Here is a 15824-nt window from a genome sequence, read left to right as displayed (position 1 = left end):
TATGTATTATGTGCCAGGAGCCAAGGACACTGTTTCTAAAGAGAAGTTCAGCCAAAGGGCATCCGAGCGCCTCCTGCTGCCTGGGACCGAGGCTTCGAGGATGAGGAGAAGGTTCTGCCTAGGAAGGCACCGCAGCCTGGCGTGGGAGTGACCAGCCCGTGGGCCCCGAGGGATGCGGCAGGGGAGGGGGCCAGTAACAGGCCACGCCCGCCGTCTCAGGGGTGGGGCGGAGGCGACAGAACCCACCAATGGTGGCTCGCCCCTCCACCCAACTCCACATCCTGCGTCTGCAGGAGGATGCGGCGGGACAATCACGTGGGTGTGAGGGCCAGGTGGAGGCTGCAGGGCAATGGTTCAGGAGTTCAAAGGGTTAGTACACAGACGACGTCAGCCACTGCCGTGACCGGTTTGGTGTTTCTCCGGTGTTTCTCCAGCTGCGAGTCACGGGTGCCTGGAGCTCCGAAGGTCTGTGACTCCTAAGCGGGGGAAATGCCAACTACACTTTAACTGGCCGAGTTCTCCGACCCTGAGTGCTCCGGACGCCTTCCCACCGTCCAGCCTGCACCCATGCTGATGAAATCAGAGCCCCTGGGGTGGGACCCTCCAGGTAAACCCTGTGCTTGCATGTACCCTACTGGGCTGTCCTGTCCTCCCGGTTCGCCATGCGGCCTCGGGCAGTGCCTTGGGCAAGTGATTGCTGTAGAGCCCAAATCTGTGAAATACACTTACCAAAACCTGCCGTGGAATGGTTCGCAGAGTTTAACATGCACATGAGGCGTTTCGCCCAGAGCCTGGCACGCAGGAACGTTCACTCAACGATGGCTTGAAAAATGTTTAAATGATAGCGGAAGCAACGTAGGACACCCCCCGCCCCGCATCAGACACACTCTGACAGCCCGGCACCCGCTGACCTGCATCCGGGCCCTGAGGCGGGCCTCGCTCGCCCTCCAGTTAGCGCTTCTGCGCGCTGGAAGTAAGAACCAAGTTTGCCAGCGCTGTGCTGCTCAGCCCCTGTGCGACATCGCTGCCCTGCGCTGGGGTTTCTCCTGTCTTGTTCCTGACCAGCCTCGGGGGGTCCCTGAGCCCTGTCCCTCAGCCTCCCTGGCCTATGGCACTCACGGTCTCTCTCCAGCGCTCAGGGAGGACCTGCCCTGCTCTCCTGACATCCTGGAGTTTATGCCCGAGACGGATGCGGGACAAGCGTGTCCTTTGCCACCTCCACGCTGGCTGAGACACAATAGGATGGCCATTTCCCAACCTGAGCACTGAGCACACAGCAAGAGCTTGAGAACAGTTTTTAAAAAAAATTTATTGATTCTTGGCCACATTAGGTCTTTGTTGCTGTGCGCAGGCTTTCTCTAGTTACAGTGAGCGGGGGCTACTCTTCCTCGTGGTGCGTGGGCTTCTCATTGCAGTGGCTTCTCTTGTTGCAGAGCACGGGCTCCAGGTGCGTGGGCTTCAGTAGTTGTGGCGCACGGGCTTAGTGGCTCCACGGCATGTGGGATCTTCGCGGACCAGGGCTCAAACCCGTGTCCCCTGCATTGGCAGGCGGATTCTTAACCACTGCACCACCAGGGAAGTCCTTGAGAACAGTTTCTAACGTGCGTAAATAACCCAAGCCTAACGGGGCAGAGCGCATCTTGGTGGGTGGCAGAGAATTAAAAATGTCAAATTTCCTGTCTTTTTAACCTGTACGATTTGTTTCTCCTGGCGGCTGGCCTATTACGCATCACACACCTGCACGGCGGGGCTGGCCGCGCTGCTTCTCCACTTGGATCACTGGAACACGCAGGCAGAGAAGACAGAAGAGGGCCTGTAGGAGGAGGCGGGGAAAAGGCAAAACCAGTTGCTGCCACCAGGTAATGGGTTGTAATGGGTTTGTGACAGACAACTGCCAAAACGAGGGTGAGCCGCGAGGTGGGTGAGGGAGCCCGAGGCAGAGCAGAGCATTTTGGGAATGCTGGAAGGACTAGATGGTCAGAGATACACGGCCGCCCGACTAGCTCAGGTGGCAGAGCACGAGACTCTCAAGTGGCCAGAAAAACATCTCTGTTAAGATGAGTTTCAACAGCACACCACCTTCCCTCAAACCTTTCCTCCGGGGAGAGGACCTTTCCAGAACGCCTCGAGTTTCCCCTCCTGCGAGTAAGGGCAGCTCCTGTGCGCTTGGCCCGCGGGCACCCTCCCCAGGGAAGCAGCACGTGAGGCCACATCTGCTCCAGGTTCCCTGGCCCGCCCCCCACTTCCTGGGTTGTTTACGGGGGCACAGTTACCCCTTCACCCGCCACTGGATCCCCGTCTGTGCTCTGCGCTGCGGCCCCCTCACAACGCTGCCCCTGACTGGAGCCAAGGAGCCCTCCTCCCGGGCCTGGCCTGCTCAGGGGCACCCAGGTCAGACAGTACCCAAAGGTGAAAACATGACGACAGGACTCACACCTCAGACTCACGTCCTTTCTCCACCGCAAAGAGAAGCTAAGAGATTTTTTATTTCATCAATAATTAAGGGTATACTAGTATGTCTACCTCAAAATAATGCTGAATTATTTAAGACACGGTATTACAGTAGTCACACAGTTCATGGGGCAGGGACGAGAACCAACACACTGGAATGACACACCTGAATTATACATCAAAATCAGTGTGGCAAATTGTTCTCCAATTATTCTTGAGAAAAACACTGCATGAGTTAAAAGCTAAAAAGCTTTGCTTAAAAAAACCTGTGTGAACAGGATAAGCTTAGACCCTCCAAAACCAGATTAAAAACTGGCCAAGCAAAACAAATGAGAAAAACTGGTTAAACTTTTCAAATATACTAAATTATGTCAAATATATTATACCCAGGCAGTTTAGCAAAATAAAGCATTAAATTGTACTTAGTAGACATAGTCATTATATTTATTTTCTTAACTACTTCACAGTAGGCTGATTAATCTGTTTGGATAAAGAATGACCTGAAAGCAATGCTGACTGAGTGGAAGGTAAAGAAAGCAAACATTCCCAGCCAATTTTTCATGAACATGGATTATACAGTTTAATGCAGACCCAAGGCCAAACATTTTTAGGGGGCAGGTTTTACTTCCAGTACAGATTCTCTTCAAGTGAGATCATAAAAATACAATACAAAGTGATGAACCCAAAATACATGCAGCAGGCCACATTAACACACACGCCTCCCAATGAGGGACAGGAGCAGCTAAAGCCAGTATCGCTAGGGCTCATCATGGGAACCGAATCATCGGGTACAAGGAACTAGAACAGACTGAAGACAGGGAGCATCACTCCTCAGCACTCAAGGCTGATCTGATTATTTCAATGACCAAAATAATCCCCGTGAGAAATCCAGCGTGACCGTGGATGGGCTCAATATCCTATGCTCACCCCCGATGCGCAAAGATTAACGGTTTGAGCCATCTCTGTGAGTTATGGAAAACACTGCTGGAAATAAATGCTGGAGGAAGAACTGCTTTCAAACAACAATGGATACTCTGAAAGGACAGGCTAACATTTAACTTTCAAATCTGGGGCCTGGTGCAGGATGTGTGTACGTCTGAAGTGAGTCAGAGTACAGCCTTGATTGCCCAGTGATATAACGGCAACAGTGCTCGAACTTAAAAACTCCTCAAGATTTTAAGAGCACCCTAAAATTATGATACAGGAGAGCAATCCTGAAACGACTTTGGTCGGCATGAGCTACCAATAAGCTGCACTGAAAGCCCGCTGGACGTGCAGGTGGAAGGCTCACGGCCCAAAGACCTCCGATTGCCCTTTGACCCCACTGTCCGATGAATCTGTAACATTTCTAGTAGGAAAGACATATCCAGGGCTTTTAATTATTGGGCAGCACTGAGACAAAGTGAAAATTTTTTAGGGCTACACGTTTATAATCTTTTAGGTATTTAGGGCTATTCCTTTATCCATCTTATTTTTAGCTGTTTCCAAAGTTATCAAATTAATATCTCTGAAAGAAAAGAACAAATTACTATAGAGCTCAAAAGATGTACTCTAATACGATTATTTTGTGAGAGCTGACTACAGAGTAGTCTGTTAGTTATAATACTGGGGCAGCAAGTTATCAAGGCACTTCAGAACTCTGGGAAATTCTTTTGTTCACCTTAACAGGCAACTGGTAATCTTGGATCCTCAAAAAGTATGTACAGAAATATGTGTACCCTTTAGCAGAAAAAAAAAATTTCCTGCACTGACAGACTTTACTGGCCCTTTCAGGCACTAGAGAAGCATCCATGTGCCAATAACATGAGCTAAGGAATGCAGCAGGTGCCCGGAGTGCGACGTCTGCAGGCGCAGGGAGCTGATGCTCGCTTCCTCTGAACAAGCTTCAAAGAGCTGGTCCTGCAGGGCTGCTGACAGTTTCTGCTCTCACACACTGTAAAACGGCATCGGGAATGTTTAACAAGTTTGTCCCTTATGCCGCCTTGAATGACAGAAGAAGCCCATTGCGTGCTACATGCAGACATTTTTGCTTGTTTTAGCATAACCTGATAATTGGTAATTTCCACTTCTTTTCATTATCTTACCATGGGCGTGGGTGTTGCCTTTTTTTTTCAAGGTCCATTAACTTCATTTAAATGTTCCCATCCTTAGTAATTTCTAAGGGAAACTCTAAGTTTAGATTTTACAAACAAAAACAACTTGAAGGTATCAGCTGGTGTTTTATCCCTTCTTCAATGCAGTCTCAAAGGTGTTTTTGCTATTCATTTTCATAATTTTATTATGTCATACACAAAAATAAGACTCCCCCTCTAAATGCAGAGTACAGGAGAAAATACACTGTATTTCAAACAAAAAATGTTTATGAAAAAACCCACCATCCAAAAAAACAAAAAGACTCCCACCCTCTTAAATTGGGTGGAACCAACTGGGTTTTATAAATGAAAAAAATCCTTCTGCTTTATTTAGCATAATAAAACATTTCATTGTACTGCGTTTGTGCTTGGACTTTACTTCTATTTAACCCAAAATTTCCCCCTTCCTCATAACTGTCCTGGTATTTATTATGTAAGGTTATGTCTATTCTAGATTCTGAAATATCTGCATTTTAATGCTTGAACCTATTAAAACTTTTAAAAGCTGCCCCTATTCCATTTTCTGATTTTAAAAAAAACAACAGAAAACCACACCACAACATAGTGATCCAAATGGAAAAGTTAGTATGTCGTAATATTTGTTTTTCAACATCAAAAGCAGCAGAGATACTGAATTTGCTTAAATCATAAATACTGAGATTGACATATGCATGTATAAATCACATCCAGGCTCAACAAACTGAACGCTCTCTATAAATACACAGACATATATATAAAGTGCAAAAGAAGAATGATCAACCGTGGGCTCTCTGGCGTTTCAGTACTCCCATTCATCGGATTTCAAGTCGAGATAGCTGAGAATATTCTGTGCAAGCTTCACTGCCTGCTTCCGGGCAGCCTTACACTTCTCCTCTCCCTGTGGGTCAACGGCGTCCAGGGCAAGCAGCTGCTTGGTGAGCAGCTCCTCCAGCCGGATGTAGTTCTTATCATTTCGACTGCCATCAAATGAGAGAACTTCCCCCTGGATGTCTGACAAGTTTCCCAGGACGCTCCAGACCGCTTTGTGTGAGGGGTGCTCCTCACAAACAAACAGCTTTCTCTTCTCGAGGGCTTCCTTCAAGTCGATGTAAGTGATGAGGGTCTGAACTTCGATCACCGCTCTTCTCCTGGCTTCCCGGATGCAGGGGTTTTTTTCAAGGCTTACCTCATCCAACTGTCCAATCAAACCCTGCAGCTCTGTTTTGGAGCTCAGGTACCATTCTGAAGGATTCTGTGCTTCAAGAAGTTCGTTTTTTATTTCTCTCATTCTCTTGAGGACCTGTTCTATTTTTAAAATGGAATGATTCTGCCCCAGGTCAAACGCACGAGTGCTATCTGCTTCCTCTTCTAAATCCAAGTACTTCAATAACTGGTTGATATCTTCCACGACCTCCTTCCGGTAATTTCTGATTTCTGTGCGGCCGCACACGTCTAAAGCATCCAGATCGGCCATCAGCCCCGAGAGCACACAAGATAAGTGCCTGCAAGTCTCATCACTGTTCACTCCCATAAGAAGAGCAATCAGAGTGCCTCTGGTCTTGTTCACGTCACACAGCACAGAGTTAATTTTGGCAACTGAGGGATGCGCGTCCTCAGAAAGCGGCAGGGAAGGCTGCTTTTTCACGCAGTCCTCGATAATCTCTTGCACTGCACAGATTTTGGTTAAAGTGTAATACCGTGCTTTCCGCAAGGAGATCTTGCCTCCAGTTTTAACATGTGTCAGCCTCAAAATGACATCCTGGATGCCTTCTTCAAACTCATCAGTTACACAGTTGCCTCCACTATAAAATGGCACAATCTTCTCTTTCACTAGGGACTGGGCTTCTTTAAAAATGTTCTCTATTTCGATCCTGTGTGGGTGGTTTGCATTCTGCTCCAACTCTTTGAGAAGACGCTCTGTCTCTTGTGCTGCCCTCTTCCTAGCTTGCTGAATATCTCCTTTTCCTTCAGTATCTACCGAGTCTATTTCAAAAAGTTGTCTTGTTAGAATCCTCTCCAGTTTCTTGTAATTCTTGTCGTCTGACAGACCGCTGAAACCAATTACTTGCTGTTCTATGCTTTTTACCTCCTTTTGGATTTCCTGAAGCCTAGTAATAGAAGGATGTTGGTTTCCCATCTCCATACTTTTGTTGTGTTCAGTTTCACAAGCACTAAAAGATGACAAACACGATAACTTATTACACCACAAAGCCTGCAGAATGGTAATCATATATTAATTCATTCTACAAAGATATGCTTAAGAAATACGGCTTGTTATTGCGATCCCAAGAACAGTCAAGCTCAAGTACAGAAATTAGAGTGACTAATCAACTCCCTCTCCTGAAAACAACCTAAACGTGACAGTGATTGAGATCGGGGTTACTGCAGTGGGGAATATGAGCCAGAGCTCCGGACCTGGGAAATTCAGTTTCCTCAGTCATCAAAGAAAACGGCATATGCCTTCATAAGTATGCCACGAGGCTGAACCATCAGCTTGGAAAAAGCACAAGTACCTTAGGTCCTAACACTGGAAGCTGGTTTTTGGCAAGAGCAGGGCCCCTCTGCGGAATGTGAAACAGCAGCTCTCCTAACCTTCCAGACGACGTGCGTTCACTGAAGCAACCCCACCAGGCCAAAGTGCTATGCCTAGTTTCAGAAAAAGGAACTAAACAAAAGGAGCTGAGCCAGTGAAACAAACACCAGGGGTTCGCAGACACTCCCAAAAGTCCCCGCTTCTACTTCCTCTCCACCCTTTAAGCACTTGTGTAAAGATACCCTGTTTCTCGCCCCGCCCTTTTCATACCTCACAAATCCTCCCTGCACAGAGATAAAATTCCACAGGGAAGGCGACTGGGGTTACGTTAAAGACACCACCTTGGGCTTCGGAGGCCTAGTACCCCCTGGGCCCTATCATGCTCCTCTCCTCCTCCAAACCACACCCCACGAGAGTGAGACAACTATGACTAATTCATTCACCAGCCTCCCTTTAAGGGTCCAGAAGGGCTTAACGCATTTTTTTTTTTTTTTTTTTTACGCTCTTTCACGGGAAGGGGATGGATGCTCAACCGAAACTAATCCCCTGTGGGTGGCCGAGCCCAGAACACGCCTCTGGAAGCCCAGAAGAGCAGGCTGCCTCTGCTGTTTCCTCCTCTCTCGCCCGCCCCTCCCGGCACTTTACCCAGCAGCGGTCTAAGCTGGTTTGGTCTTGGCTTCCCGTGGGTGAAGTGTCCAGATGGAAGATCGACCCTTTACGGGCTGCGGCACCGGAGCTGCATCTCTTTCCCCGTCCCGGCTAGGTCTGAACGGGGCAGCCAGTGAAGGGGCCGGCGATGGCAGCGGCAGCTACCGGCCGCAGCGGCCGCTCCGGGCGTCTCGCCCCGGCCCCACGACGCGTCCGCCGGCCTGACCTCACAATGGCCCGTGGGGGGAGGGGACGGCCGCGCTCTGCCGGGCCAGGGGAGCCGGCGAGAAGGGAGGGAACTCGGGCCCGGCCGGCTGCGGGTTTCGGCTCCGAAACCAGGCCCGGCCGCGTCTGACCCGGGGCGGGGGTGGCGCCCCGGGACAGGGGTCGTCCGCTGGCAGCCCGCGCCGAGGGAGGCCGCGCGCCCCCCTCCCCCCCGCGGAGGCCTCCGCCCTCGCTCACCTGCGCAGCCCGCGCCATCGCACGCTTCGCCGCCAAAGCCCCTCAGTCCTGCAGTCGCCGGGACCGGCAGCCCCGTCCCCAGGCCGAACACACCCCGCCCTGGGAAAACGTCCTCCGGCGTCCGCGCTGCACCTCGACCTTTGCTGAGCTCGCCGCTAGCCGCCTACCGCAATGCCCTGGAATGCCCGCGCCCGAGGAGCTGCCACCCGGGCACGCTCGCGCCGTTCGGCCGCCCACGCAGCCTGTCACATGCCGGGCTAGTTCATGGTCGGCCGAGTAGTCCCCTCCCGCGGACTTTGCGACAGTGCCGTAAGGCAGCCCCTCGCACCGTCGCGACTCCGCTGTGCGTGCGGTAGCCGCCGGACGGCAGCCATGGCGGCCTTGCGACCCCCGAGGAGGTTCCTCCTTCCTCTCTGCCGCGCCTTCTCCGGCGGCGGCTGCCAGCTCGTCCCCGAGCGCGGCGGTGAGCGCAGGGATGCCGCGCCGAGCCGGGTGAGCTTGGTTCCCGGAAAGGTTGGGCCGGGAGTGACCGCGAGGGGCGACAGACCCGAGCCGCGCCCCTCAGGGACACACGTGGGCGCTCACCTGCGTTGCCGCACTGGCGGCCTCGGCTGAGCTACCCGGGAGCAGGGTCCCCGAGCCGGCACGGGCCTGGCGCGGAGCAGCGTACGCGGCGTGGGGGGACGGGCGGGTGGAGAGTGGGGAGGCCCCGGAGCCCCCAAGTGTCGTGCGTCGCCGCCACCCCGGGGCTGTTGACAGAACTTCTGTTGAGTAGAGCAGAGTCAGCTAGGAAGTTTATACGTACCTTATTTCTTGTCGAGGGTAATTAGTCTTTACATTTAAAGAGCTGTTGATAAGCACAGCGTGTGTGTGTGTTCGCGCGCGCTTGGCCCCTCGTTCAAATTATTAGTGCTTTTCGTCAAGTGATGACAAACTGTCGTCATATCTTGTAGGACTTCACGTTGAACGCTTTTTCTGGTTTGGAAACTGTGTGTGCATATATGCGTGTTACTGACCAAAGATGCACAAAGATGAATATCTTTAGCAGCAAGGGGTGGCGAGCAGTTTTTATAAATTGCACTGCTTTGAGGCAGGATGTTTTGTTTGAGGGAGCCGTAGGCCTTCATTCCAACTGTCACATGAAAATTTGGACTAACGGTGTGGAATGGACTGCAGATAGAATATTTAAACGAAGCCTAAAAATACTGGACCTCCCTGGCGGTCCAGTGCGTAAGACTCCGCGCTTCCATTGCAGAGGATGCGAGTTCTATCCCTGGTCGGGGAAGTTCCGCATGCTGCGCTGTGCAACCTGCCCCCGCCCCCCACCAAAAAAAAAAAAAAAAAAAAAACATACAAAAACTAACGTTTCATTTGCCAGCAGGCTAAGGAGCGAGGCTGGCAAGCATCCTTTAAACGATAATTAAAGAAGGATAAAAAGAGCTTATTAAGAATTCCAAAACGTGCCTGCCTGTAAATTTTCATTTATTTTGGTCTGTTGCTATTAGCATGCTTTTATAAATGCAGCTTTGAAGTTCTGTCTGGTTTACAGTGTAAACAGGGAGTTACCAGGGCAACTGGGCGCCTAGACCCCAAGCCTCTGGCTCAGTTCCCTCATACCGTGGCCGCAGCCCTGACTTCTGTTCCTAGAACATAGAAACCCGCCAGCATCTCAGTCTTTGGGCAGAAAGATACTCAACAGGTATCTGAAAATGCTCTGGGAGGGCAAACAACATCAGTCAACAGCTGCCCCCACGGTGAGGACTTCGCCCAGCTTCTTTTGTGAACAAGTGCTGGAAAAAAGAACAGCACCCACACAGGGCTTTCTCTGTCGACATACAGCCTTTTGTTAAAGTAAGTCTTACTGTGGGTCTGATCCTCGGGATGAGACCTCTGCCTTTTGCAGTCCAAGTGACAAGGAGCCTGTGCTGCGTAGCTGTTGGACTGCCTACACCTGTGAAGACGATGATGCCGACGAGGCTGAAAGTGGAGCAGCTGACCCATGAGTCAGACCTTCCCCGTTCTAGCCTTACGACTTGTGTTGTTTTTTATTTTATTATTTATTTATTTATTTATTTTTTTGCGGTACACGGGCCTCTCACTGTTGTGGCCTCTCCTGCTGCGGAGCACAGGCTCCGGACGCGCAGGCCCAGCGGCCATGGCTCACGGGCCCAGCCGCTCCGCGGCATGTGGGATCTTCCCAGACCAGGCCACGAACCTGTGTCCCCTGCATCGGCAGGCGGACTCTCAACCACTGCGCCACCAGGGAAGCCCTTGTTGTTGTTTTTTAGAATGTGTTCCCCATTACGCTAGGTTTTGGATGGGACGTTAAAGAACAGTTCTTTCCTCAGGGCAGTTTGTGTTTCCTATGTATTTGGCCCCGTCTTTGTGTGCTTCCTGAGCACACAGCCGGTTCTCCAGGTAATTAAATTCCTGCAGCAGAGAGAGATTGTTGTCTTTCAGGCTGTGATTTTAAATATTTTTTAAGGTCTTCTTAAAAGTCACAGGTCCTGGGCTTCCCTGGTGGCGCAGTGGTTGAGAGTCCGCCTGCCAATGCAGGGGACACGGGTTCGTGCCCCGGTCTGGGAAGATCCCACATGCCGCGGAGCGGCTGAGCTCGTGAGCCATGGCCGCTGAGCCTGCGCGTCCGGAGCCTGTGCTCCGCAACGGGAGAGGCCACAGCAGTGAGAGGCCCGTGTACCACACACACACACAAAAAAGTCACAGGTCCTAAACCTTTTGTTTTCTTTATCTAAAGAGATATATTTTAATCCTGTATTTCTAGTTCACCCTATGTATTTTCTCATTCTTTGTTCTTCACTTGCGTTAAGGAGACCTGCTTTTAGGACTTACACAATTTATTTCCCTCTCTAATCTCTGGCTACCAGTTTATTATTATTATTATTTACTTATTTATTTTTTGGCCATGCCGTGCAGCTTGCGGGATATTAGTTACCTGACCAGGGATTAAACCTGGGCCCTCAGCAGTGAAAGCGCAGAGTCCTAACCACTGAACGGCCAGGGAATTCCCTGGCTACTGTTTTTTTAAAAATAAATTTATTTATTTCTGGCTGTGTTGGGTCTTCGTTGCTGTGCGTGGGCTTTCTCTAGTTGCGGCGAGAGGGGGCTACTCTTTGTTGCGGTGCGCGAGCTTCTCATTGCGGTGGCTTCTCTTATTGTGGAGCATGGGCTCTAGGCGCACGGGCTTCAGTAATTGTGGCACACAGGCTCAGTAGTTGTGGCACACAGACTTAGTTGTTCTGCAGCATGTGGAATCTTCCCAGATCAGGGCTCGAACCCGTGTCCACTGCATTGGCAGGTGGATTCTTAACCACTGTGCCACCAGGGAATTCCCTGGCTACCGGTTTTTAATAGAAAAACATTATAGAACTTAGAGTTAAGCACCACTTTTCCTTCCAAACCCAGCTTAAACTGAGCCGTCAAATCAGGAGTTCTCTAGCTGCTTCGTACCTGCTTATTCCTTACCTTTGTTGTTTACGTCATTGGTTTACACCTTTGCCTGCACATTTGGAATGATCTGGAAGACTAGGAAATACCGGGGCCCACCCCCAGAGATTTTGATGTGATTGGTCTGGGATGCAGCCTGGGCATCAGGATATTTGCTTATTTTCTTGATTTGTCTAGTTGTTTTCCCCCCAGCTCTGTTGAGATAAAACATAAGGATTCTCTCTCTTTTTTAAAAAAAAAAATATTTATTTATTTTTGGTTGTGTTGGGTCTTCATTGCTGCACGTGGGCTTCCTCTAGTTGCGGTGAGTGGGGGCTACTCTTTGTTGTGGTGTGTGAGCTTCTTGTTGCGGTGGCTTCCCTTTTTGTGGAGCACGGGCTCTAGGTGTGTGGGATTCAGTAGTTGTGGCTCGAGGGCTCTAGAGCATAAGCTCAGTAGTTGTGGCGCACCTCTCCGTGGCATGTGGGATCTTCCTGGACCAGGGATCGAACCCCTGCATTGGCAGGCAAATTCTTAACCACTGTGCCACCAGGGAAGTCCAAACATCATGATTCTTTTTTTTTTTAAATTTATTTATTTATGGCTACATTGGGTCTTCATTGCTGTGCGCAGGCTTTCTCTAGTTACGGCGAGCGGGGGCTACTCTTGGTTGCAGTGCGCGGGCTTCTCATTGTGGTGACTTCTCGTTGCGGAGCACGGGCTCTAGGCGCGTGGGCTTCAGTAGTTGGGGCTCGCGGGCTCTGGAGTGCAGGCTGAGTAGTTGTGGCGCACGGGCTTAGTTGCTCCGCGGCATGTGAGATCTTCCCGGACCAGGGCTCCAACCCGTGTCCCCTGCGTTGGCAGGCAGGTTCTTAACCACTGTGCCACCAGGGAAGCCCCAAACATCAGGATTCTTAAGGGCAAGTCCAATAAGTTCACAAGTTCGGGAACCATGGTTACATTATATGCATTAATATTTGCTTATAGTCCTGAATTCCATTCACGTTTATACTGATAGTAAACATTTATTAAGCACTTGCATGCACTGTTCTGAAAACTTTACATATTTTACCTTATTTAAGCCTCACATTCTGTCCAGTAGGTGCTTTTATCATCCCCATTTTACAGATGAGATTGAATAATTACTTTTCAATAATTACTTACTTTTACAGTAAGATTAAACAATTTCAAGATCATAATGCTTGCACATAAGGAATATACATGTTATAGTTCCTTTATCCAAAGGATAATGAATTAAAATTTTTCTTCTAGTAAATTTTAGATGAACAAAACAGAGAAACAGGCCCTCAGCATAGAGAGGTAATATTTGCAAGTAACAACAGATAATGGAACCACTGGTGTCACGTTTTGCTTACATTTTCATTAAGGAGAATGAGCTCCAAAATCCCCAAGTTTAGATTTGGAATAAACCTCATAGGAAGAAGTTGAAACTCAGGATAGATGAGAAACTGGTGAGAGAGCCAGTCACTGAATTTTAAGGTTAACATGGCTATTTCTAGTATTTAAAAGGCTTTCAATAAATAGTTGGAAAACAAAGCTGCGGTGGGAGGACTTAAAAACCATGCAATTTAACTCTTTTATCATAAAAGTGAGGAAATTGGGACCCAGAGATGTAAAGTGACTTGCCTGCTAATCACAGAGCAGAGTCAGGATTGAAATCAATGTTTTCCCACTCAGTCCAGTGTTCTAACGCTACCAAATGCTTTTCCTTCACCTATTGAAACAATTACATGATTTCCCCTTGTTCTGTTAATGTGGAGAATTACTTTGATTTATTGATTTTCTTTTTTTGTTACTTATGGGAAATTTAAAACATGTACAAAGATAGAAGAACATAAAGAATTGTTGTGTATCCAGTACCCTGCTTCTGCAGTTATCCACTCATGGCTGTTTATTTCATCCTTAGCCCCATCCAGTCCCCCTTCCCAGATAATTTTGTGCCAAATAGCAGACATATTTCATTTGTAAGTATTTCAGTATGTATCTTTAAAAGATACAGACTTAAATATATATACATATGTGTGTGTGTGTATATATATATATATAAAACATAATACCATTGTCACACCTAAAAATATTATAATTCCTTAATCCCAGCAAATTTCCAACGTTCAGATTTCTTCAGTTGTCTTAGAAATGTCGTAAACGTTTTCTTTTACAGTTTGCTTGCATCAGCGTCCAGGTAAGGTCTACACAGTGGGATTGATGAATATTCTTTTAGTTTTCTTTCAATCTATAGGGTTTCACTCTATCCCCTTCCTTTTTTTTGAATTTTTGAATTTTATTTATTTTTTTATACAGCAGGTTCTTATTAGGTATCTATTTTATACATATTAGTGTATATATGTCAATCCCAATCTCCCAATTCATCCCACCACCACCACCACCACCACCCCCCCTCCACTTTCCCCCCTTGGTGTCCATACGTTTGTTCTCTACATCTGTGTCTATTTCTGCCCTGCAGACTGGTTATTCTGTACCATTTTTCTAGGTTCCACATATATGTGTTAATATACGGTATTTGTTTTTCTCTTTCTGAATTACTTCACTCTGTATGACAGTCTCTAGATCCATCCACATCTCTACAAATGACCCAGTTTTGTTCCTTTTTATGGCTGAGTAATACTCCATTGAATATATATACCACATCTCCTTTATCCATTCGTCTGTCAATGGGCATTTAGGTTGCTTCCATGTCCTGGTTGTTGTAAATAGTGCTGCAGTGAACATTGGGGTGCATGTGTCTTTTTTTTTTTTTAACATCTTTACTGGGGTATAATTGCTTTACAATGGTGTGTTAGTTTCTGCTTTATAACAAAGTGAATCAGTTATACATATACATATGTTCCCATATCTCTTCCCTCTTGCGTCTCCCTCCCTCCCACCCTCCCTATCCCACCCCTCCAGGTGGTCACAAAGCACCGAGCCCGTATCCCTGTGCCATGAGGCTGCTTCCTACTAGCTATCTACCTTACATTTGTTAGTGTATATATGTCCATGCCTCTCTCTCGCCCTGTCACAGCTGCCCCTTCCCCCTCCCCATATCCTCAAGTCCATTCTCCAGTAGGTCTGTGTCTTTATTCCTGTCTTACCCCTAGGTTCTTCATGACATTTTTTTCCTTAAATTCCATATATATGTGTTAGCATACGGTATTTATTTTTCTCTTTCTGACTTACTTCACTCTGTATGACAGACTCTAGGTCTATCCACCTCATTACAAATAGCTCAATTTCGTTTCTTTTTATGGCTGAGTAATATTCCACTGTATATATGTGCCACATCTTCTTTATCCATTCATGGGCACTTAGGTTGTTTCCATCTCCAGGCTATTGTAAATAGAGCTGCAATGAACATTTTGGTACATGACTCTTTTTGAATTATGGTTTTCTCTGGGTATATGCCCAGTAGTGGGATTGCTGGGTCATATGGTAATTCTATTTTTAGTTTTTTAAGGAACCTCCATACTGTTCTCCATAGTGGCTGTATCAATTTACATTCCTACCAACAGGGCAAGAGGGTTCCCTTTTCTCCACACCCTCTCCAGCATTTGTTGTTTGTAGATTTTCTGATGATGCTCATTCTAACTGGTGTGAGGTGATACCTCATTGTAGTTTTGATTTGCACTTCTCTAATAATTAGTGACGTTGAGCAGATTTTCATGTGCTTCTTGACCACCTGTATGTCTTCTTTGGAGAAATGTCTGTTTAGGTCTTCTACCCATTTTTGGATTGGGTTGTTTGTTTCTTTAATATTGAGCTGCGGGGCTTCCCTGGCGGCGCAGTGGTTGAGAGTCCACCTGCCGATGCAGGGGACACGGGTTCGTGCCCTGGTCCGGGAAGATCCCACATGCCGTGGAGTGGCTGGGCCCGTGAGCCATGGCTGCTGAGCCTGCGCGTCCAGAGCCTGTGCTCCGCAACGGGAGAGGCCACAACACTGAGAGGCCCGCATACCGCAAAAAAAATTGAGCTGCATGAGCTGTTTATATATTTTGGACATTAATCCTTTGTCCATTGATTCGTTTGCGAATATTTTCTCCCATTCTGAGGGTTGTCTTTTTGACTTGTTTGTAGTTTCCTTTGCTTTGCAAAAGGTTTTAAGTTTCATTAGGTCCCATTTGTTTATTTTTGTTTTTATTTCTGTTACTCTAGGAGGT

General features: G+C 48.0%; 2 protein-coding genes and 1 long non-coding RNA gene across 5 annotated transcripts in view; 2 read left to right on the top strand and 1 right to left on the bottom strand.

Annotated features, from left to right (window-relative positions):
• The first annotated feature begins 421 nt into the window (after positions 1-421).
• LOC309818834 lies at positions 422-4355 on the top strand. Of its 2 annotated transcripts, XR_014296386.1 has the most exons (4): positions 422-607; positions 1434-1601; positions 1793-1859; positions 4225-4355. It is a non-coding gene; the product is annotated as an uncharacterized lncRNA (long non-coding RNA). The 2 variants fall into 2 exon arrangements; XR_014296387.1 differs by lacking the exon at positions 422-607 and having other exon boundaries at positions 1296-1601.
• A 985-nt stretch (positions 4356-5340) lies between these two features.
• On the bottom strand, positions 5341-8422 carry BAG5 (BAG cochaperone 5). Of its 2 annotated transcripts, none has more exons than XM_082648789.1 (2): positions 8206-8422; positions 5341-6733 (listed from the first exon to the last, which is right to left on the bottom strand). In XM_082648789.1, exon 2 carries the CDS (start codon positions 6703-6705, stop codon positions 5362-5364), a length of 1344 nt encoding a protein of 447 aa, XP_082504915.1. In that variant the 5' UTR covers positions 6706-6733; positions 8206-8422; the 3' UTR covers positions 5341-5361. The 2 variants fall into 2 exon arrangements, with proteins under 2 accessions (XP_082504915.1, XP_082504916.1); XM_082648790.1 differs by lacking the exon at positions 8206-8422 and adding an exon at positions 7076-7175.
• A 122-nt stretch (positions 8423-8544) lies between these two features.
• The window catches only part of COA8 (cytochrome c oxidase assembly factor 8), a 36480-nt gene continuing 29200 nt past the window's right edge, over positions 8545-15824 (top strand). The window contains exon 1 of the mRNA XM_082649075.1: positions 8545-8697. Coding sequence (XP_082505201.1) covers positions 8578-8697 — 120 coding nt within the window. The 5' untranslated portion in view covers positions 8545-8577. The remainder of the gene's footprint in view (positions 8698-15824) is intronic.

This window comes from Grampus griseus, assembly GCF_964374135.1.
Source record: "Grampus griseus genome assembly, chromosome: 2".
NCBI lineage: Eukaryota > Metazoa > Chordata > Mammalia > Artiodactyla > Delphinidae > Grampus > Grampus griseus.
Note: the sequence above shows the minus strand (reverse complement) of the source record. Positions and strands in the feature narration are given on the sequence as shown.